This window comes from the organism of the source record quoted next, unplaced genomic scaffold, assembly GCF_019419815.1.
Source record: "Pyrus x bretschneideri cultivar Hongxiangsu unplaced genomic scaffold, Pyrus_bretschneideri_v1 Contig12, whole genome shotgun sequence".
NCBI classification, from domain to species: domain Eukaryota; kingdom Viridiplantae; phylum Streptophyta; class Magnoliopsida; order Rosales; family Rosaceae; genus Pyrus; species Pyrus x bretschneideri.
This window is the reverse complement of record NW_025999413.1, coordinates 4226949-4247694: the sequence shown is the minus strand read 5'-3', so window position 1 is coordinate 4247694 and position 20746 is coordinate 4226949. Positions and strand designations below refer to the sequence as shown.

At 37.2% G+C, this 20746-nt stretch overlaps 3 protein-coding genes across 5 annotated transcripts; 2 read left to right on the top strand and 1 right to left on the bottom strand.

Annotated features, from left to right (window-relative positions):
* The first annotated feature begins 1470 nt into the window (after positions 1 to 1470).
* LOC103947778 lies at positions 1471 to 8474 on the top strand. 3 transcript variants are annotated; one of them, XM_009358732.2, is made up of 15 exons: positions 1475 to 1998; positions 2107 to 2233; positions 2374 to 2414; positions 2646 to 2739; positions 3387 to 4519; positions 4796 to 4927; positions 5258 to 5330; positions 5659 to 5698; positions 5781 to 5853; positions 6077 to 6142; positions 6266 to 6343; positions 6451 to 6617; positions 7340 to 7386; positions 7576 to 7795; positions 7897 to 8474. In XM_009358732.2, the coding sequence occupies exons 1-15, from the start codon at positions 1586 to 1588 to the stop codon at positions 8355 to 8357; spliced, it is 3165 nt and encodes a 1054-aa protein (XP_009357007.2). In that variant the 5' UTR covers positions 1475 to 1585; the 3' UTR covers positions 8358 to 8474. The 3 variants fall into 3 exon arrangements, 2 of the variants coding, with proteins under 2 accessions (XP_009357007.2, XP_009357006.2); XM_009358731.2 differs by having other exon boundaries at positions 5778 to 5853; XR_007255963.1 differs by lacking the exon at positions 7897 to 8474 and having other exon boundaries at positions 1471 to 1998; positions 5778 to 5853; positions 7340 to 7477; positions 7576 to 7716.
* Positions 8475 to 12073: 3599 nt separating this feature from the next.
* Positions 12074 to 14607, top strand: LOC103966835 (tax1-binding protein 1 homolog B-like). Its single transcript, XM_009380054.2, has 6 exons — positions 12074 to 12499; positions 12817 to 12939; positions 13110 to 13298; positions 13414 to 13495; positions 13962 to 14026; positions 14144 to 14607. Exons 1-6 carry the CDS (start codon positions 12221 to 12223, stop codon positions 14438 to 14440), a joined length of 1035 nt encoding a protein of 344 aa, XP_009378329.2. The 5' UTR covers positions 12074 to 12220; the 3' UTR covers positions 14441 to 14607.
* A 2982-nt stretch (positions 14608 to 17589) lies between these two features.
* LOC103947777 (protein trichome birefringence-like 19) lies at positions 17590 to 19808 on the bottom strand. Its single transcript, XM_009358730.3, has 2 exons — positions 18643 to 19808; positions 17590 to 18507 (listed from the first exon to the last, which is right to left on the bottom strand). The coding sequence occupies exons 1-2, from the start codon at positions 19117 to 19119 to the stop codon at positions 17725 to 17727; spliced, it is 1260 nt and encodes a 419-aa protein (XP_009357005.2). The 5' UTR covers positions 19120 to 19808; the 3' UTR covers positions 17590 to 17724.
* Between the last annotated feature and the right edge of the window lie 938 nt (positions 19809 to 20746).

The window sequence follows — 20746 nt, the reverse complement described above, 5'->3', positions numbered from 1 at the left end:
GTGAAAAGAATGTTCTCTTTTTTATTTTCTTGGGTAACAATACTAAATGTATCATCGTGTTAATTAGCAAAAAAAGACGATCAAGTGTCTAGCCACCTTGCACGAGAGTGGCAAATAAGAACACGACAATCTTATGTGGTTTAGTTACATTAAGAATGTTTGAAAAATAATTTCAGCACACCTTCTCTCACTTTTTGCAAAATCTTTTCATTTTTCTAGCCATTGACTCAAAGACTAAAATTAACAGATTGATAAAAGGTGCAAGAAAAAATGTATGCAAAAATCATTCACTTTTCTTTGTCAATCAAATTATCAAAGAGTAGAAATTCGGATAAAAGAAATATAACTAAACTAAAGTAATATGGTCTAATCAAAATGAGATTTCAGCTCGTTAAAGACGAATTCAAACAAAATTATTATGATTAACTTATTCCGAACTCATTTTCCGTTCAAGAAAAAAATAAAAATAGCATAGTGAATAGTCTCATAATTTCAACTTTCAGGTCCGACGGCCTAGAAAGGAAAGATAACAAAACACATAATTAGATTCTAGATAATGAAAGCAAAGGTGTGACTGATGACTTGATAAAAATCAGAAATATGAGTCAAACATTGACTTGAAAACCCAAATTTAAAGCTATCCACTAATTGGCAAAATACTTTTATTTTTATTTTTATTATTTTTTTCAACTTTATATTTTTATTAGATTAAATATTAGATTAGTCACGTATAAGATTGAAATCACACTATCATGCAAAGATTCAACACATTTCTACTATTATGGTAAATGACGACTTGCAATTGGCAAACTACTCCCAACCCGTTTCGTTTCCGGTTCAATTCTCAAAACACGCAAAGGTCCAGAAACCTTTCTTACAAGACATACTCCCATGAGATGGTCTTGGTTTAATTGTATTTTTCAAATTTTTATTGTGTTAGTGGAGGGACTCATCTGTGATTTTGTGGAATTAATTCGAAGGAGGATCTTTTTCAGATTTATTTTGTGAGAATCATAGAAATCTTCACATTCTAGTCATTTATCATACATCATGTGATTAGTTTTCATGAGATACTATTTGTGTTTAATTTAATTTAAGAAAAATTAAATGATTTCTGACCGCACGATACATTATGAATGATTAAGATGTGAGGATCATGATTTAATTGTATTTAAAAAAATTTTATTGTGTCAGTGGTGGGACTCATCTGTGGAATTAATTTGAAAGAGGATTCTATTTGGATTCACTTTGTGGGAATCCTAAGGATCTTCACATCTTAGCTGTTTATCGTACATCGTGTGGTCAAATACGATTTGTGTTTAATTTTAAATAAAAAAGTCAAATAATTTTTTTATTACAATATACGATAAATGATTAAAATATGAAGATCAATAGGATTCCCGCAAAGTAGATTCGGATGGAATCCAATTCCAATTAATTTTTAAAAGAAGAGGCACACGTGGATGGAGAGTCCGGCGTCGCGTTAACAATCGACGACTACCAGTGCGAGGGTTCGAAGCCTACACTCCAAACCAAGAGAAAAGAAAAAGCAGAATATTCGAATTCGTAAACTCGGCGGCGAGGCATGAATAATGCAGTGGAGGAGGAAGTGGAAGTCGAACCTCCACTCGCGGTCCTATTGGCTCCAAAACGAGGGAAAACAACCAAGACCAAGCGAAAATCCCAACCAGCAACAACATCCAATCAGCAGAACCCAGAGCCGGAGCCAGTTCGAATCGAGCCGGAGTCTGTTCGGATTGAGCCGGAGCCTGTTGGAGTTGAGCCGGAGGGAGTTCGAATTGAGGCGGAGCCAGTTCGAATTGGGGAAGAAGGCTCGAGGAATGGGCCTAGGGTTAGCGTTTCGATGTTCGACGACTCGGTGGAGAATCACTTCAGAGTTATGGACACCATTGCCAAGCTCTGCGGCGAGGCGGAGGAGGATCGCGGCGTCGAAGACGGCGACATTCAACGCTTATCGTCCTCAATTACTTTTCTAAGGTAGTAACAAATTAAATCCCTATCTATTCGTAGTGTTTTTGTTGCTTAATTTTGTAAAGAAACGTTTTTTTCTCGTTTGTTCATTGTAAAGAAACGTTTTTGTTGAAGGGAATGGGCAGATTTTAAGTATGAACCTCGAGATGTTCGATTTGCTTGTGGAGTTGGAAGTCCTGAGGGGGAGGATGTCGTCGGCGGTATAAACTTGCGGCAATTTTCTTCTGCAACAGTTCCTAAGGTTATATATTCGAATTCGAATTTATGGTCGGTTTGCCTGTAATAGTTTTGCAAAGGATGAGCTGTAGTGATGTCTCTCATTCTCATATGAGGAAATAAAGTTGGCATTTGATCTAATTTGCGGTTTACATGTTAATGCAGAACGAGGCACTTTCTGGGGTCGCACAATCTCCGGAGTTGAGGTACATGAATTGGCATTAGCAATGAAGCATTTTGTGATGATTTAGTTGTTTCGTGCTTGTGTTTTTGCGTTTCATTCGCTATTCTACTTTTCAAATTTCTCGGAGATTGTTGCTTTTGTTGACCAAAAAATTCAAATGTAAACTTGATGTTAGTCTTGTATATTGGATTTTCGCTGCCACCTAAACAAGCACTGATATACATCTCCAAATGTCCTTTATACATTTTTGCAGCCAAGACTTTGTGATGTATGTTGGAGGGCCTGTTTGGGCGTTAGATTGGTGTCCTAGAGTTCATCAAAGTAGCGATGGTCATCCAAAATGCGAGGTACATGATCTTTTTGAGGCCCTTCCTTCTTTCATTCTTGTCAAAGTCTATTAATTTAAGGGTCTACAACTTTCGCTACTTCTCATAGAAGGAAATGTGATATGATAACTTTTGCTATTTACAAAGTTATTTTTGTAATGTTTGACGTTAACATTCTTGATCATTAGTGGTTAGCTACTTCAACAGATTCCTTGATAATGTTAAGGGCCTTAAATGGTGAACTCTGAAATATTAGTTTTGAGCAATGTAAGAAACTTCCCTTGGCTAGTTTTCTCTCAAATGGACGAGAAGTCTCCTTTTAGGTGATTCTTAGTATGGTTTTCCATCTTCTTCTTGCTTTCTTGGGTTCAGTTTCTTATGTTTACGTCATTAAATTAACATTATTTTATTAATCATGCTAGTAAATTTGCACATACACATACATTTGGCAATAGTTGTCTAACTTTGATGTTGGACCATAGTGATAATTCGTTTTCCTTTTTGTGAAAAGATACAACTAGATTTCAAATATTTATGCTACTCCTTGTGTTATTGTCAGCATCATCTGTAAAATTGGTGAGGTTTATACAAGTTAGTGAACTTTTATCATGTTAAAGTAGTTCTCGTCTTCTATTTTATGACAACGTTATCATCACCGTACTTTGCAGTTTATTGCCGTAGCTGCTCATCCTCCTGGATCTTCTTATCACAAATTAGGCGAGCCACTGACTGGGAGAGGTGCCATTCAGATATGGTGTCTTTTAAATTCTGGTGTAAATAAGGAAGACGAACATTCAATAGCAGAAAAGCAAAAGCAGGGCCGTAAGAACAGTGGAGCCAGACAAGAAAATTCAACTGAACCAAAGAAGCCTTTAGGGAGGCCTAGAAAGAAGCCAATAGAAGAAAAATTAACTGAACCAAAGAGGCCTAGAGGAAGACCTAGAAAGAAGCCAATTGAAGAAACTGCTGACAAAGAGGCCACAGAAGAAAAATCAACTCGACCAAAGAGGCCTAGAGGAAGACCTAAAAAGTATGCAGTAGAAGATTATGTTGACAACTTGGATGAGAGCAATGATTATGTTGAGGTTCTTGCCATCGAATATCCAGAGGGATCACTAGAGTTGCCTTCTACGGATTGTGTTCCTGCAAATACTCATGTGCATGTTGTACCAGAAGATCATGGTAAAAAACGAAAGAGTTACAAACATGCAGCATCTGCATCTGATCCAGCTTGCAAATCACATGTTCAGAGGAGAAAATTGGATAATATGGAAAGTGCAGGGAGTAGTAACAGTTATGCATGTCCACCGTTGTCAAATCAAGATGGGGAGAAAGGATCATTTGTTTCAGATCATCATACACAGCAGAATTATGGACAGGATCCTCATAACAGTTATACATGTCCACCATTGTTGAATCAAGATGGGGAGAAAGGACCACTTGTTGATCATCATACACATCAGAATTCTGGACAGGATCCTCTTAATAGTTGTACATCCCCACCGCTGTTGAATCAAGATGGGGAGAAGGGACCACCTGTTTCAGATCATCACACAGCGCAGAATTCTGGACATGATCCTCAAACAAGCAAAAATGTTCAAAATAATGGTTACTCTGAAACTGGCTTGACCAGGTGTTCAGTTCCGACAGATGTAGCATTGCCACGAATTGTATTATGCCTGGCTCACCATGGAAAGGTTGCCTGGGATGTGAAATGGCGTCCTCTTAATGAACGTGATTCCAAAAGCAAGCATCGGATGGGCTATCTTGCTGTGCTGTCAGGAAATGGGTCTCTGGAAGTGTAAGGCATCAACCTACTTGTTTATAAATGGTTCCTTTTCGTTTCTTACACTTTAGGTCCTTTAACATTATTCTTTTTTTCGACCTACTTGATATCTATATCTATTAGATCTCTTCTCAAAAGATTTGCAGTTTCTTTCGTTGCAGTCAAGATAATATTTGAGTGCACTGCAACATGCAATTTGCAGTTTCTTCCTTTTACATTAGTCCTCGACTAGCTAAATGACTTTGTGTTCCGCTATCTCATCATACTTATCCTGGACCATTTTAAATGCAGGTGGGATGTTCCTCTTCCTCATGCAATTGAAGTTATTTATTCTTCTTCATGTGGTGAGGGCACTGATCCTCGCTTTGTAAAATTAGCACCAGTTTTCAGATGTTCAATGTTGAAGTGTGGTGGTGAAAAGAGGTACCCTGGAAGTATATTCCTCATTTTTGATAATAATTTGGAAGTTTTCTTAGATTGCCATGTAATTTAGAGCATCATTTCCAAGTTTTTGACAACAATAAAATCATATCAGAATTTCCCCGGCTTATTTTGATTGGTGTATGAGATTCCCATATGCATGATATCATCAGTGAAGAACTATTTCATTTGGTTTGTGCACTGATTTCATTTGCTGCATAATCTTGTAGAATATGCATGGGCTTCTCACTGCATTCAGATGTCTCACTTGACCATGTTATGTGACGTTATATGATTAACTGGAAATTTGAAATCCATTGCATTGTTGAACAGCATCCCTCTTACTGTGGAATGGTCACCTTCACCACCTTATGATTACCTACTTGTTGGATGCCATGATGGAACGGTGATTTTCTTGCACCTCATTCTTTAATGTTTCTTTAATATATTTTCCTTGTAGACTTTTATCATGTGTTTGCATGGTTTAAAAAAAAAAATTCATGTTAACTGATGAAGGGTTTCCATAAAAGGATAAGTACTCAATGGGCAACCTTGTGGTTATTCTTCATTCTGATAGAAGGATACATGTTAAACATTTCGTGTATTTGTTTTTGAATTTGCTAGTTCCATCTCCTCCATCCCACTCAGCGTCCAGCTGGAAGGAGTCTCTTTCTTTAGTTACTTGTTCTTTTTTTCTTGATATTATAACTAAAAGAAGTTTTTGATGTGTTCAGGTTGCTTTATGGAAGTTTTCAGCAAGTAATGCATCTCAAGGTATGGCTATCATGTGACTTTTAACTTTACTAATAAGTAAACTAAGAATGTTAGCTTCAATTCTCCACTTGTTGCTCAGCAGATACAAGGCCTTTACTTTGCTTCAGTGCAGATACAAATCCAATAAGGGCACTTGCTTGGGCCCCGGCTGAAAGGTTAGCTATGTTGGAAATCAATTTGTAGTTACTTCTTTATGTGGTACTTTACGGTCTTCTTTTGAAGTTCCGTGGGGCTATGTGTGTTGTAAGGGTTGTCTTGAATGTCACTAAATTATGATATAGGCATAGAGATTGCTATTTCAGGCTCTTATTTATTTATTTTATCAAGTTTATATTTATTCGTTCAGATATGTGAAATGCAACTGTTTGTGAATTTCAGCAATTCAGAGGGTGCCCATCTTATAGCTACTGGTGGACATGGAGGCCTAAAATTTTGGGACCTGCGGTAAGTATCATGGCTTGTTTTTTATTACGCTCATGTGTAGTTTCTCCTCTACTGTTAGTTAAATGCTTGTGGTTTTTAGTGTAAATTGCATTTCATAGTAATGCACAACTTTTGGTTTTGCAGTGATCCATTCCGTCCATTGTGGGACCTCGATCATTTACCAAGGTTCATATATAGTCTGAATTGGCTTCCAGATCCAAGGTACTCACAGTCTCGGTGTGAAACATAAGTGTAACTATCTGGTTGGTGTGCATATGTACACATGTATTATATACTTTTCAGTTTTAGTGGGTGTTGTGTTTTTTTAGGTGTGTTCTTTTATCCTTTGATGATGGAACAATGAAAGCTATCAGCTTGGTGAAGGCTGCATCCGATGACCCTGTAACAGGAAGGGTTGGAACAAAACAACCGGGCCTGCATAATCTCAGCTGTTTGCCTTTTGCTATCTGGAGTGTTCATGCCTCGCGATTAACAGGTCTTCCTTGTGCTTTTCTATCTGGAATGGTATTTCAGTTGATTACAAATGTGTGCATATATGTATATCAATTATATCAGAGTTGACCATATGGGTACATATCAGTATGGCCTAATGGCAAATGGCTCAACCGTCTGCAACCTGGTGCTAAGTTCAGTGCACTGAGAGAAGCATACTCAAAATGAAAAATGGCCTTATTTTTCTTTTTAAGGAAAAGAAAAGGAAATTTATATATGGTACCCGGATCTCTGAGGTTCAATAGTCTCATTGACTGCTGAATTTACATAAGCATACTGTACATAAGATTAGATAGATACTATGTATTATCCACTCATTTCTTCTAATTTTCCTTGTTTGGACTTATTCCTCATGCAATTGAACTGCGTAAGCATTGGCTATCGAATTCTTAATTTTTTTGGGGAAGTGTTGCTGTGTCTCAAATTCCTATTCTCCCTTGATGCTTAGCCTCCTGCTTGCCAAAATTTTTAAATCATTGCAATTGACCATAAATTTCACACAGCGAGCATGCTACTCATACGTCTGTGGCTGTGCCTTGGCTATTTTTTTAAAATAAACTTTGTGAACGGGAAGAGTTGTCTGGATTGACATTGACGGCGGTGGGATTTCATGATTGATCTACATTGTCATATACTTCTGTGGAACTTCTGATTCCAGCTTTTTTTAATATCCTCTAATTGGAGAACTCCCCTTTCAAATCTCAGGTATGGTTGCATATTGTGGTGCAGACGGAACTGTTCTTCGCTTCCAGGTGAGTTTCAACTTCTTCCATTGATATCACTATATCAGACGTATTTTATCTTTCTTGTAGACATGCTCAACATCACTTTTCAGTCGTGGAGGTAAATTCTTGATTTATAGACGCTATACCACCGTGTCTAAATTTTTTACTAACATCAGACCTGCGGTAAATTTTTTGTTATTATTTTCATATCATCAGCTTACAACTAAATCTCTGGAGAAAGATCCTCGACGAAACCGAGCCCCACATTTTCTGTGTGTGTCATTGACAATGGAGGAATCTACTGTAACCATCAATACTCCAGTATCAAATTCCCCTTTCCCTCTGAAGGTAGCTCGTAACAATGCCGAGTCAAACAAAGTGAAAACTACTAATGATAAGATGGCAAAAGATAACACATCTGAAGATCAAAGTTTAGGTAAAGCTTTGTCAATTACGTAACCCTCGACATTCTCTTTAATCCCCTATGTTCTTAGTTCCATCTTTTGGAATGTTCATCAAATTGTCTCTTTGTCGCAGCTCTTTGTTACGGTGATGATCCAGGTATTGAATTGGAAGCTGGGGGAGAAGTGGCACCTCTCAAAAGCAAAAAAACACAGAAATCCAAGTCCAGTATGAAAAAACCAGATGATGACCGGGCATTGGTATGCATAGATGAAGAGCCGACTACTACGCAGGAAGAAGAAACTGGGGCGGCTTCTCTCAAAAGCAAAAAACCAAAGAAATCAACATCCAGTAAGAAAAATGCGGATGATGACCAAGCATTGGTATGCATGGATGAAGAGCCGACTAATCGAGAAGAAGAAACCGTGAAAGAGCCAGAAGTTTTTCCTGACAAAACAGTAGCAATGCATAGAGTGAGATGGAACATGAACAACGGTAGTGAGAGATGGCTGTGTTATGGAGGGGCAGCCGGAATTATTCGGTGTCAAGAGATTGTTTTGTCCGACGTCGATAGGGCGTGGGCAGCAAAGAGATGAGAAGCCATGTTTCTTGTATGTAGTCTTGTCTGTAAAATGGAAAAGAGATAACGAAATTAATCTATGAATTTTTGAGTTAGTTAATGCCATTTCTTTGAATGGTGCTTTTACCATCGATTCCCAAATGTTCACTGCAAAGCAGATTTCTCGGTGGAATAAGAAATTCAAACTTAGGGAGCTCTTTCAACATCGAAAAGAAAAGTATCATTAGGCTAAGTGTTGGTACATACAATTTTAATTAGTCAGAGTTTTCGTTAAGAAACTAATATTTTAGTTCCGTGCATGATAACTAATAGTTGACATTCTAGTCTTGATTTTGGATCTATTTCGTCAGTAGAAGTTTATTTTTATTTGGGAGAAAAACGTGAAAGAGAAAATAGGGGGCAACTGATATGTTACCTTACCTGTGAGGCTGTGAAAAAAAGAAAGTAAAATTATTGTGTTTAATGTACCAGATTGCCTAAAACTTTTATTTTGGTTATTTTTCTTCAGTTTCGTTGACAAATTCATTTGGTATTTTCACCTTCTTTTAATTGACAAAGAATGTCTTTTCGCCCAATTAGCAAACATGCTAATTGGCAAGCATTTATTGAATAAAGCAACCCTAGTTATCTTGCCATTTATTCTCTCTTATTCGTCCATTTATTAAATGGAGAAGATAAATAGAGAAGGTAGCTAGCATTCATTGCTTTTTGAACAAGTAACAAACATTCATTTGACGAGTGACGTTACTAAGATTGTGCATTGGTTACAAAAAAAAAAAAAAAAAAAAACATCTCTCCATTCGTACATAAAGACATTGGAGCTTTATGTTCAATTCCTTCCATGACATCAGAAAGAAAAAAGACATTCGTATGACAAAAATTTGTCAATATAACGTCCACCCTACAAGCTCCCTAACAAATCCAACATCGGAAAACAAAGCTCCGGTGGTCGGTAATATAGGCAAGACCTAAATTGCAAGCCGACACTCCTACCACTCTATTAATCCTAGTGAAATCTCCCTCGTACATTTTATCTCTCTCTTTTACGTGCCACCAAACTTTCGCTGCATGAATTTCCAATGCCGCATGCATTGATCCGGTGGCAATAAGATCGTCATCTTCATACGTTAACCCTATCAATGCAGCTGAAAAAAATTGAAGTTCCATCATAATACAAATTGACAATGTAAAGAATAGTCTAGTTATTTATAACACATACAATATTTCTCTTTTTTTTCGATATGTTCACTCTCAACACTGTGAAAACACATTGCTTTTGCCTTTTTTTTTTTTTTGTGCACATAGCTCACTCATGAAAAAAATTATGGATTTGCCTCTGGAAGTGAGTGAAAGATGTTGAGGATCGCACACTATCACCAAAATTTGCTTTCCTTTAAATAATATGTCTTCTGTTTTTTTTTTGTTTTACATTTGAAGGAAAGCAAATTTTGGTGGTGGTGCGTGACTTGCTCGATCATGTGAAATTATTAAGATCATGTTATTTGAACATCATATCATAAGTGTGATGTTTTGGCGACATTTGTATGAGAAATTAGTAACAACATGAAACGTACATTTAGACTAGTAGTTGAGGTTGGTTTTGGAGCACATATATATGTTGGAGTTTATCCTAATAGCTAATACATGTTACAAATGTTTCAAAAATGCCGCGATGAGAATAAATTAAGATATCAAGGGAAACTAATATAATATATTCGTATACCGTTATTCAAACGATGATTTTCCTTTCAAACACCTTATACATCAAATATATTCCTATGTTTGTTCGGATTAAAATCATAGCCAATAACGAACAACCGTATTTGTATTTTTGACGGCTTCTCGATTACAGTGCTTTCGTTTGTTCTTGCACTATTGTGATTTATTGGATGTCCATATTTTTGATATCTTAGAGCTTTCTCAATGGTGTTACATTGATTAGATTCAACCAACTAATGGCATGTCATTTCTCAATATCCACTTAGTGATGCCTGCAAGTAATATGGCTCCAAATCTTGTTTGGTCAATCCTAGGAAGATTTAAACAGCTGTCTCCTGAACTTATACACTTGACATGAATTCATTGTGCATTGACAGTTATAGAATCTTCTTGCTTATCTAAGTTCATCACATGTTAAGTTATGTGTTGTTATCGAATCTATGAGTTAATTTTGGGCTTAAAATCATTTAATAAATGATAAGTAAATTTATTTTCAGTTACACATTCAACTCTCTCATATCTTCTTCACCTCGTGATTTCATCAAGGTTATCTTCTTCTATCTCTTCTTCAGCTTACGATTTTCTCTTAAATTTTCGAATCAATCAGACACAATAAGTGCCCCAAGAACGACAACCACTCATCACCCAAAATGTGTTCGATGAATTCTTTGCTATACACTACAGTGGGATTTTCAGACTTCTTTTTTCTCAGTTTATCTAACAAATTTAAAATATTATTACTAAGCGAGTAATTTCAAATTCCATTACTTCTAATCCCATCATTACAACATCTCTTCTATTTACAAACAAGCAACTTGAAAAACTTACCAGTGTTATATATATAGCAAATGAATAACTTCATGAGCGAATAATTGTCATTGATATTTTCCTATGGATGCTTATGACATTGGGTTAACATCAAATTTTCTATAAAAATGATATCAAAATATGAATAATATGTGCAAGTGGTCATTTACCACAGTGGTGAAAAGATGTTGAGCCTTTAAGCCCTTGCATGATGGCGTGGGTTCGAACCCTTCGGTGACTAATCTAACAAAATATATTGTGTGATAAAAAAAAAGAAAAGAAAAGAAAAGAAAAATATGTACGTCAACAGTTTATTAGTTGGTTAGTTCAATCCAATCATTTTATGTTTGGGGTTAGATCAGTTAAGCCAGAATAGTGTGGTCGCTTCTTTAACCTAAGTTTAGTTCCCGTCGCCGTGAATTAGAGCCTCTGCACAATACAAAATTTGATGGCTCGGGCTCGATTGCAAGTTCGAGCTAGAAGCCCATTTTCCCTTGCCCATTCAATTGAGCTTTCGCAAGCCCAATGGGCCTCAAGTTGCTCTAACAAAGTGGATCCCATCTTCATAAGAGGAGTTCTTTGTATACTCAAGTTTCATTTCTGGACGTCTATCAATTTTAATTGAAAGAAAATGACTCTTATACCCTATATAAAGTTACCATAAAAGGCTCAGTGATTTCTTAGGGAAAATAATTATTTGCTTTGGACACCCGTAGACTTCTGAAATAAAAAAATTCATTATTTTCATTACAACTTATCACTTATGTTTCGCAACATCTTCTGGAACTCAATATCACTGTTGAAATGCAAATTACACCCCTTAATATTTAAAACTTGATTTTCGTCTCATTTTGTCACTTTCCAGTAGTTTCATTATGAAATTTGTCAAGTCTCCGACGTGACATGAATAAGACCCTCTTACATGGTGACATATTTGCCACCTCTTTGCCATATCAGGTTAAAACTATACGTAATATTGGAAATGGATTCTCTCCGGATTTCTTCCTCCTAATCCACTAAATCAGAGAATCCGTACAGTTGAAAATTGATTCAACGGTTACAAATATGGTCCCACTTTAAAAGTTATAATAACTTCAGCTGTTAAATCAAATTTCAACAGCACGGATTACTTGATTTGATGAATTATGAGGAATTTCCCGTAATATTTTAGAAATGTATAAAAAAACATTAAAGAATCACTTAAAAAAATAAAAGAAGGAAATTAAAAATGAGATCCGGGGGCGAGACAAGTGCAGACGACCAGAAACTTGAGTACCCGGATTGCTCCCAACCCGCTTCGTTTTCGGGTCGGTTCTGAATTCCCGGTACTGCCTTGCCTCGCCATTCAGAGGGATGGCGGGACTGCTGGCATGGGCAGCAGACGTAGTGGGAGGAGGTGGAGGCCAAGACAACGAAGAAGACATCCCACTGATATTCACTCAGGAGCAGCAGAAGTATGTCCTGGACTTGGATCGCAAAGCATCTTCTCTCAGCCGTTCGATCCGTGATCTCCGGCTCAGACTACCTCCTTCTGACATCTCCCAGCGCCTCCCTGATCTTCACGCCCACTCCCTCGCTTCCAACGCCGCCCTTGCTCTCCAATTGAACGCCCATTCCACCACCCGCGAACAGGTCCGGTTCGGTTCGTTTTAGTTCTCGAATTTCGATTGATTTTTCTTATCTGGGTTGTTGATTTTTGTTATGATTCTTATTGAATTTGGATGTTCTGATTCGAATTCGGTGGTTTTTGTATCTGGGTTTTTTGTTTGGATTGCTATTTTTGTGTACAACTTTGAATTGTTGCACATATTCTTCTAATTTTGGGTTTATGTGATTGTTTATTTTTTGCTATGGCAGTTGTGTAGTTTAAGTTTTGAGTAATCGAAAAGGTGCTGTTTTTCGTCTTTTAGTTTTCTTTCTTAATAGTTCCGATTTGTATTTGTGAACAGGCACAGTTGAGGGAGGTGACATTGCAGGAAGAGAATGCTGCATATGAAAGGGCAATATCGAATTGTGAAAGTAAAATACAGGAAAAAATTCAAGAAGCGGATTTGCTTAAGAGGAAGCTAATGGTGAGCCTTGAGTTTCCCACAACTTATTTTTGCACGATGCTCATATTCATCATGTATTCTAGGCATACACATGTATTATAATCTTGTATCTGATGACATTGAGTAATATCGTATTTTTGTTAATGGAAACCACGCATTTTCTGAATTTATTTATTTATTCTTGTTATCAGGAGATGGACGAGAATGAAAGGAAATTGAGATATGAACTTGAAAATGCACAAACTGCATTGGATGCCAGTCGATCTGGTCAATCAGATGAATCCACTGGTGACCCAAAGACAACTGTTGAAACTGAAAATGACATAGAAGCTTCAAAGAAGGCTGTACTTGAAAAGTTAGAGGAGAGGAAAAAAGAACTGGTCAGTCTCATCTTCCTTTTGATCTTACAGTTGTTTCATCTTCGTTCATTGCAGATGTGTTTGTAATTTGGATTTATTTTATCTCGATTGCTGAAAAGATGTTGTGATCTCCCAGAGTTCAATGGAAGCAGTAGTGAAAGATTTAGAGCAAAAATGGACAGAAATTCAAGATATTGCATTGAGTCAGCCTTCGCCAGGTGGATATAGTACAATACTCATCCGATTTGTTTGTTATATAGTGTTTGTTTGCTGTTTGAATGCATTTAAACTTTCAATTTACAATAGCCATTTAGTTATTTTTTGTTTGGATATATTGTTGGCCTTGGGAACATTCAAGCAAATAAGGTTTACACAAAATTAGAAACTGAAAAATTTTGAACAAGAAAATGGGGAAGGGGTAAGAAATTTATGGTTAGTTGAGTTCTTTACTTCTGTTTTTGGGTCGGGTTTATAAAAGTCAAACTTAGTTGTGTGTACCGCATGGCGAGCATGGTATTGCCTTTTGGAATCTCAGTGGTGCATATGGTGCAGCATGTGGCTCTTGTATAAATTCATTAACCGCTTCTCGGCTGAATTTTGCAACTGTTAGTTGAAACCCCTTTAAGCAAACTATCAGTCATTCTAGTTTGTATGACTAATTTGTAAGCAATTTGTTTTGTGCAGTGCAAAGAGAGAAGATTTTGGATAAACAACTGCACAGCCTAATTGAGCAGCTAGAAGCAAAGCAGGTATATCCGTAACTTTTCAGTAATATTTGAATTTTATTATTTCTCAGATGTCATTTGTATTATTCTCTGTTCATATATGGTAAAAAATTTGTTCATTGTTATCTCGAGTGTTTATAGGCACAAGCAGAAGGCCTGGTCAATGAAATTCATTTGAAAGAGATGGAGCTGGAAAGATTGAATGCGTTATGGAGAAATCTTGAAAGTAGCAACATAGAAATGAATAATACTAGAAATAGGTTTGGACGGAGTGCATCAGGAAAAGGACCTGCTTCGTCTGGTTATATCCTTGATGCTAATCATAGAAATGCCGATGGCCGAGCAGAGAATCAGCAAAGGCTCATGCTGCTCAGGTCGGGTTTTGTGCTTTACATTTTGGCTTTGAACATCTTGGTCTTCATCAAGATCTCGTTTTGATGAGTGTTCCATGAAGACGCTATCAATATTTCCAAATTCTCTTTGTATGTTAAACCCAATATGTCTTGTATTGTAAAAGAGGGGGTGTGAAGAACTTTGTTGTATGAAATATTCTTTGTTTCAAATATTGAACGTATATAAATAAAGAAAGTTACTTTGTTTTACTAGTTATTTTGTAAGACTCAATTCTCTTGGAGTGATGGGAGTATTTCCACCGTCCTTCATTTTCGTCCCACAACTTTTTTTTGTTTTGTTTTCTGTGGTTCTCAAACTCACTCTCGGATGACATTTTGATCCTTTCCGTTAACTCCATTCATTTTTCTAGCGGACACCAAAATCACCGGCAAAACATGTAGAGCAGTAGAAATCTAATGGAGGCATATTAATCTGCTAATTTTGAATCCAGTATTCAGCAAATTTTATTAACCGGTAATGCAACAAATTCATTGTGACGTTGTGGATTGATAGGCGTGTCTTCTTTCATAGCTGAGGAAGTAGAGAGCGAGCGAATAGGGAGCGAAAGAGAAAGAAGGCAGCCGACGCCCCCATGGATGCTCACGCAGCACAACCGGCGAGCAGAGCCAACCCCCAACCATTACAGTCACGAGACGCACGGGCGGATAGAAATGCCTATAGATGAGGTAGGCGAGGGTAGCTAGCCGGCAAGGGGCGTGTATGGTAGTCTATTTTTGTTTATGAGAACGAGAAGGGCAATTGACTGCAACGTTTTTCGGCCTATTGAACACCTCCCAGCCTCTGAGACCACCAAACGAGTTGTTTCTGCCACCTGCCCTGGTTGCGGCAACGAGTACACTATCAACAAACGTACTAAGAAAGAAATAGATAAGCTTCGATTAACAAAAAAACTTGGACTAGAACTAAATTTGTGCGCTGCTAAACATAAACACATGTACCTGCTGAATCGTTACATGAACCAAGCCCAAGGAGGAAAGGTTTCTTCCTGTTATCAGGCATGCTCGCAAATAGCTTTCTCCAAGTTGCATCGCCATGGAAAAGCTTCAAAAGCTTTTGAATATCATCGTCAAAGTTCCTCCATGTTCAAACTTTCCAAGCATAGCACCATTTCTTCATGTCTGCAACATCTTATGCAGCTGATTGAACATCGTCAGTTGAACTCTCGGCAATTTCTCTGTCATTGTTTGAGTCATTATTTTCATCTTTTGAATCTGAGGGAAGCCTGCCTATTGCTGCTGAAAGAAGCATGGGATCATCCTGCAGTTGTTCCAATGAAGCCTGTGAGGATAATCTGATTCCGGTACTTGGGCAAATGTAGGTCCCTAGTGACAAATTTATGGTCATGTTGGTCCTGGGATGCGATTCCAATAGGTTTTACATATAGAGATGGAGGTTCAGGTGTATCTCCAAGGGCCTAATGCATGCCCCTATATGGAAGAATCTTATATCCGCCTCTCCTTATGCCTAAATTTAGAGTGAAGTCAATTCTAAAGTACGTGAATACGATATAGGGATTTTTCATGGAACTTCAAGAGCATGTGTAAATGTGCCTCATAAGCCAACTGATTTGAAAGGACAGATGTTAAAATTTCTCCCTTTAAATATCAACATATGGTAATAGTAATGCACTAATTATATATTGAGAGTGATCATTCTTTTACTATTTCAAAAGGCTGTGTTTGCCTGAATATATTACTCAACATGTGAGTCAAGAAATTATTTTACATTTGCTCAACTTGCTAAATTTGTCGTCTTAAGTTTTTACTCAAAACTGAAATAAGACTTTGCGTTGGTCAGTTCATCCAACCTGAATCCCAATATTCCAATCACCACGGGGTGGTAAAGTGGTAGAACGAATTCTAGACCTGTATCTCACACGACACATTTTGAGTTCGATTTTTTTTATTGGTGAATCATACAATGATGGTTAGAGAAAACTGAAATGTCTCTGTAAGTCTTTCTAAACCCGAAAGGGTAGAATGCTATAGACAAACCACAATCATTCAGCCTTACAGATGTGCTTTATCTCATGATCACATTATATCAACGCTAGTACATATCCATTAATATTATAAAGCTTAAATTAATAACATCATCATCACGCTAAAAAATTAAAGTTTGTGTGTGAGAACAAGTGGTGCGTTTGAGAATCATATTTCATATACACCGAAATTAATACTGTAATGAACAACGAAATTTCGCTGTCGTCCGATTGTCCATACGCTTTCGAAATATTAGGAAGTAAACTACTCACCTAAACTTTATACAAAAATATACCAGTAGCCAGCAAACACCAGCAAATTTTTGCAAGTACGTTGTCTTTTTCACCAAGATAGTGCTAGCATAATCATAATAACTCAAATCTATGTATCTACCATATGCATCGAGCACTTTTTTTATCATTATTAGTTATGAGGATGGATCCGTAACACAATTTTTTTTTTACATAATCTTTGACCCATTTTTCTTTGTGGGATCAACTTCGTAATATATTTTAACGATTCGAATTTTTTTTATCATTATTAGTTATGAGGATGGATACGTAACACAATCTTTGACCCATTTTTCTTTGTGGGATCAACTTCGTAATATATTTTAACGATTCGTCCATCTTTAAGATTTTCTTTGAAAGATCATCTCTAACAAAAATCACCCAAATCTGAAAACATATGAACGTTGGATTAAGGGCTTAGGGTTTATTTGTGGGACCATATTAGTCTATTTTCTTCACTAGAAATGAATGTATTAATGGTCTGGATTTGTTTAATTTTTTGCAAGGATGATTTAGAAATAATGTTTTATAAGATAGACGGTTTGGATTATTAAAATACAATAAGGAGTGGGTCCCAAAACAACATGTCAACAACTAAGTAAAAAAAAGTGATGTCACGAATCTGCCCCATTAATTATATAGGGAGCATTTTTGCTCACCACCATTTAGTGTGATGTATACTTACCACCCTATCTATCACAGTTAGATGAGTATGAATTTGGAGATTCGTGTAGTGGATATGCACAAATCTCAAAATTCAAACTCATCTAACGGTGATAAATAGAATGGTGAGCATACACCACATTAAATGATGGTGAACAAAAATGCACTTTAATTATATATAATCACATTGAAATAAACAAAATATAAATGTGTATAAAATATAAACAATGTGGACGTATAATGTTTCATCAAGCATTTTATTATAATTTACCTTTTTATGTTGCAATGACGATATCTCAAACTAACTATGGATTGTTATGATATTTAATATTTCTAGAGTAACATTCAAAGTGCGCGGAACTTCTTCCCCCCGTCAGGATGTTCTGTGCCCGGATTTCAACATATACAGCAAAATCTCATTCCACGTATCAATGGGTCCAGGCAAACACCAGTGAACACAGTCAGCAACAGTCATGTTCCGGTGAGGTGAGTGTCCATAGAAGTTAGGATGTCCATCAGGCCTCAGCAACATAGCTTCAGTTGTATCCATTAACCTAAATTCAAGGCCTCTTTTCATACCTTTCTTTTCTGCTGCTTGTAGCTCCTCTACTTGTGCCAAATACATCTCCAAAACACGCCCAGCGAGCTTCATTTCTTCTTTGCTAAAAGGCCTTGTCCTCGCACAATTTCCTCCCTCGTTCCACGCCCCGTTTTCGAAGTGTGCCGGCGAAAACGTCCTCAAAAATGTCACTCCCTTGTAGTTTTTGAGGTTCTGAAGGGTCCTGAACACCGTTTGGAATGCCTTTTTGTAGCCGTAGTGCGTGAGAAAAGATTTCATGTTGTCTCGTCCGCACTTGTGACACCCTATAACGCGACCATTTTCGTAGTACATCAGCGGCAGGAAGAACCATTGGCCTGCTGAGACGATGACATAATCAAAATTTTCAACCTCAGTTTCCCAAGCCTCGTCGGGCTCGTCTAAGTATAGGGTCCTGATGCTGTTGATGTTGTGGCCATTCGGGTCCACGTCTCGAGATTTAACCAAGTAGGGTGCCCAGAGATTTGCCATAGTGAAGTTGTAGTCGTGGTACACATAACGCTTGAAATAATTCGTGTTTGTTGAATACTTGTGAGAAACGTCTTCAGGATAAGTCACCTGAAAGAAAGAACAACGTCAGTTCCATAGCCTGACTTTCTTGAAATTACTCAAAATCTTTGTACTGATTTGTAAAAAGAAAATTACGGACGTCATTTCCATAGCCGGACTATCTAAGAGTAATTGAAGGCTTACACTGGACAAAAGGCAGAGCAATGACCGCATTTGATTCATTCCCACGGAATCACCAAGAAATGCCAATGACTTCCCTCTAACAAGCTCCAAGAACTGAGCTGCATCGAACAATGGCAACTCGCAATTTTTGGGCTTCCACCTCCATTTCATGAACTCCGTGTCGGGCCTCCCGAATTTCATGCAGTTCTGCTGATCAATGATCAAATTGCAAGTTTCATTTGTGTAGTAAGCAGGTCCATCTGGATATGGAATCCAATTCCCAGTAAATATTTGGCATTGGTCTTCGTTTTCAATGGTTTTTAATCCACTGGTAATGTTGCTGTTTGGAGATAGCAATGGAGAAGTTGTGCTGTTGTTAATGCAGATAGGGATTGAGGTGAGCAGAAGAAGGGTGAGGGCTAGAAGAATACCTTTTTTGTAGGTGTTGTTTGGTTGTGTGTATTTTGCATTAGGCAGATCAATGGCTTGAAACTTCATGGTGGAGAATTGTGAGGCAAGATTATAGATTATTGGATTCTTGAAATATATTTATATATGGGTAATATGTCTAATGATAATGTGATAATTGAGGAAAATTAGCAAATAATTTGTTATGGTATGGGTTACCAACCAAATTATGATGCAACTTTTCTTTTGGTGGGGCATCATTTTTCATAATTAAATACAACCTTGGACAAAAAATAGCAAAGCCACCTTACATATAATTGCATTCACATTATTTGGGGATAATTACCTTCTAAACAAGGTGCATGTGCACTAAGTTTTTCATTACTTGATCATTATTGACCTTTTCAAAATTATTTTTTTGGCGATATTATTTTTAATTACACTAATGTATTGTAAGAGATTCGAATTCAGATGTAGAGAGATAGTACACTATCCTAATTAACCAGCTTAAATCGCATCAGCTTCCTTGAGCAGATCTATGATGGCCTTACCTTGCTTGGCTCATAGTTGTGGCGGATCTCACTTGAAGTGGTAAAGTTGCATGTTGAGATGAGCCAATTGCTGGAGACGAGCAATAAGAGGATTTCGTTTCTCAGATTAGTGTAGGTCACTGTAGGTTTCTTTGTACTGCATCAAGCGGATAACATCTCGACTAGCGAGTGATGGAAACAACCGCTCGTGAGCTGTGGTTTTGATGTAGCCTCACTTGTTAACGATGGTTTGATGTGGTCTCGCTTGTATTGCGGTGACATTATGTGTGCTCTATAATTATGTTGCATCTGCCATCTTTGTGGCAGATTTGTACTGGGGTGCTTGTGCTAGTGTGAGTGTGCTTATGGTAGCCAATTAGAGAATTATCGTCATTGCTTGTTTGTGTGAATTACCTTGTGATCAAATATTTGGTCACTGAAAATTGTATCCATATGCCGACCCTTGTAATTGCTAATATTATCATTAGTAATGGAAAATCACTTTTGTTTCATTTATAAAACAAACTCGCATCTGCTTCAGAATTAGCCAAAATGAATTTGATTCATTCATTCTTGGGATAAAATCTTGCCAACAATAATTGAGTGCATGTATACTTTGACTCATTTCATATGGATGGTCATCGGGTACTTTGTGCCAGAAGGGATTGGTGTATGATGGCCAGGTCTGCAGTGGCTTGAGAGTGAAGTCAGAAATGATTGCAAAGTGGAAAGTTCTCAGATTAGGCTCGTGGCCTCCACTGTTCACATCGTCAATGTTTGGTTCGACAATAATGCAGCTTTGGCTACATGTCTATGGACTTTACTTATCATCGGGAACATAATTATGCATAGCTTGGTGACAGTAGTTTTCTTTGAAGTGTGATTTAATAGAGGTAAAACACTGTTATAACCCGAAATCACATTCTCGTGATTACTATGTTTTATTCTGTTAACTATTTCAGTCGAAATGTAATTTCGGGTCAAATATATGTTTTACTATTAACATATATATGAAAAATAAGAAGAAAAATATGGTCACTTTCCGTCTTTAGTGATCAAAGATTGAGTTATTAACTCATTTGCCACCACTTTCAAAGAGTTGCTTGGTTGCTATCGCATTTACCTTGACAGGCTGGCTGTTCAAATCGTTTCTGAAGTGAATTGAGACGAACAATTAAAATGGGTAT

Bases quoted from the DNA above. Each gene is read 5' to 3' on its own strand.
- LOC103947778 (XM_009358731.2), top strand. From the start codon at position 1,586: ATGAATAATGCAGTGGAGGAGGAAGTGGAAGTCGAACCTCCACTCGCG. The intron at 5,854-6,076 runs GTTAGCTATGTT...TGTGAATTTCAG, and splicing joins GCTTGGGCCCCGGCTGAAAG to CAATTCAGAGGGTGCCCATC. The intron at 6,143-6,265 runs GTAAGTATCATG...TTGGTTTTGCAG, and splicing joins CTAAAATTTTGGGACCTGCG to TGATCCATTCCGTCCATTGT.
- LOC103966835 (XM_009380054.2), top strand. From the start codon at position 12,221: ATGGCGGGACTGCTGGCATGGGCAGCAGACGTAGTGGGAGGAGGTGGA. The intron at 12,500-12,816 runs GTCCGGTTCGGT...ATTTGTGAACAG, and splicing joins ATTCCACCACCCGCGAACAG to GCACAGTTGAGGGAGGTGAC. The intron at 13,299-13,413 runs GTCAGTCTCATC...GTGATCTCCCAG, and splicing joins AGGAGAGGAAAAAAGAACTG to AGTTCAATGGAAGCAGTAGT.
- LOC103947777 (XM_009358730.3), bottom strand. From the start codon at position 19,119: ATGAAGTTTCAAGCCATTGATCTGCCTAATGCAAAATACACACAACCA. The intron at 18,508-18,642 runs GTAAGCCTTCAA...TCTTTCTTTCAG, and splicing joins TGCTCTGCCTTTTGTCCAGT to GTGACTTATCCTGAAGACGT.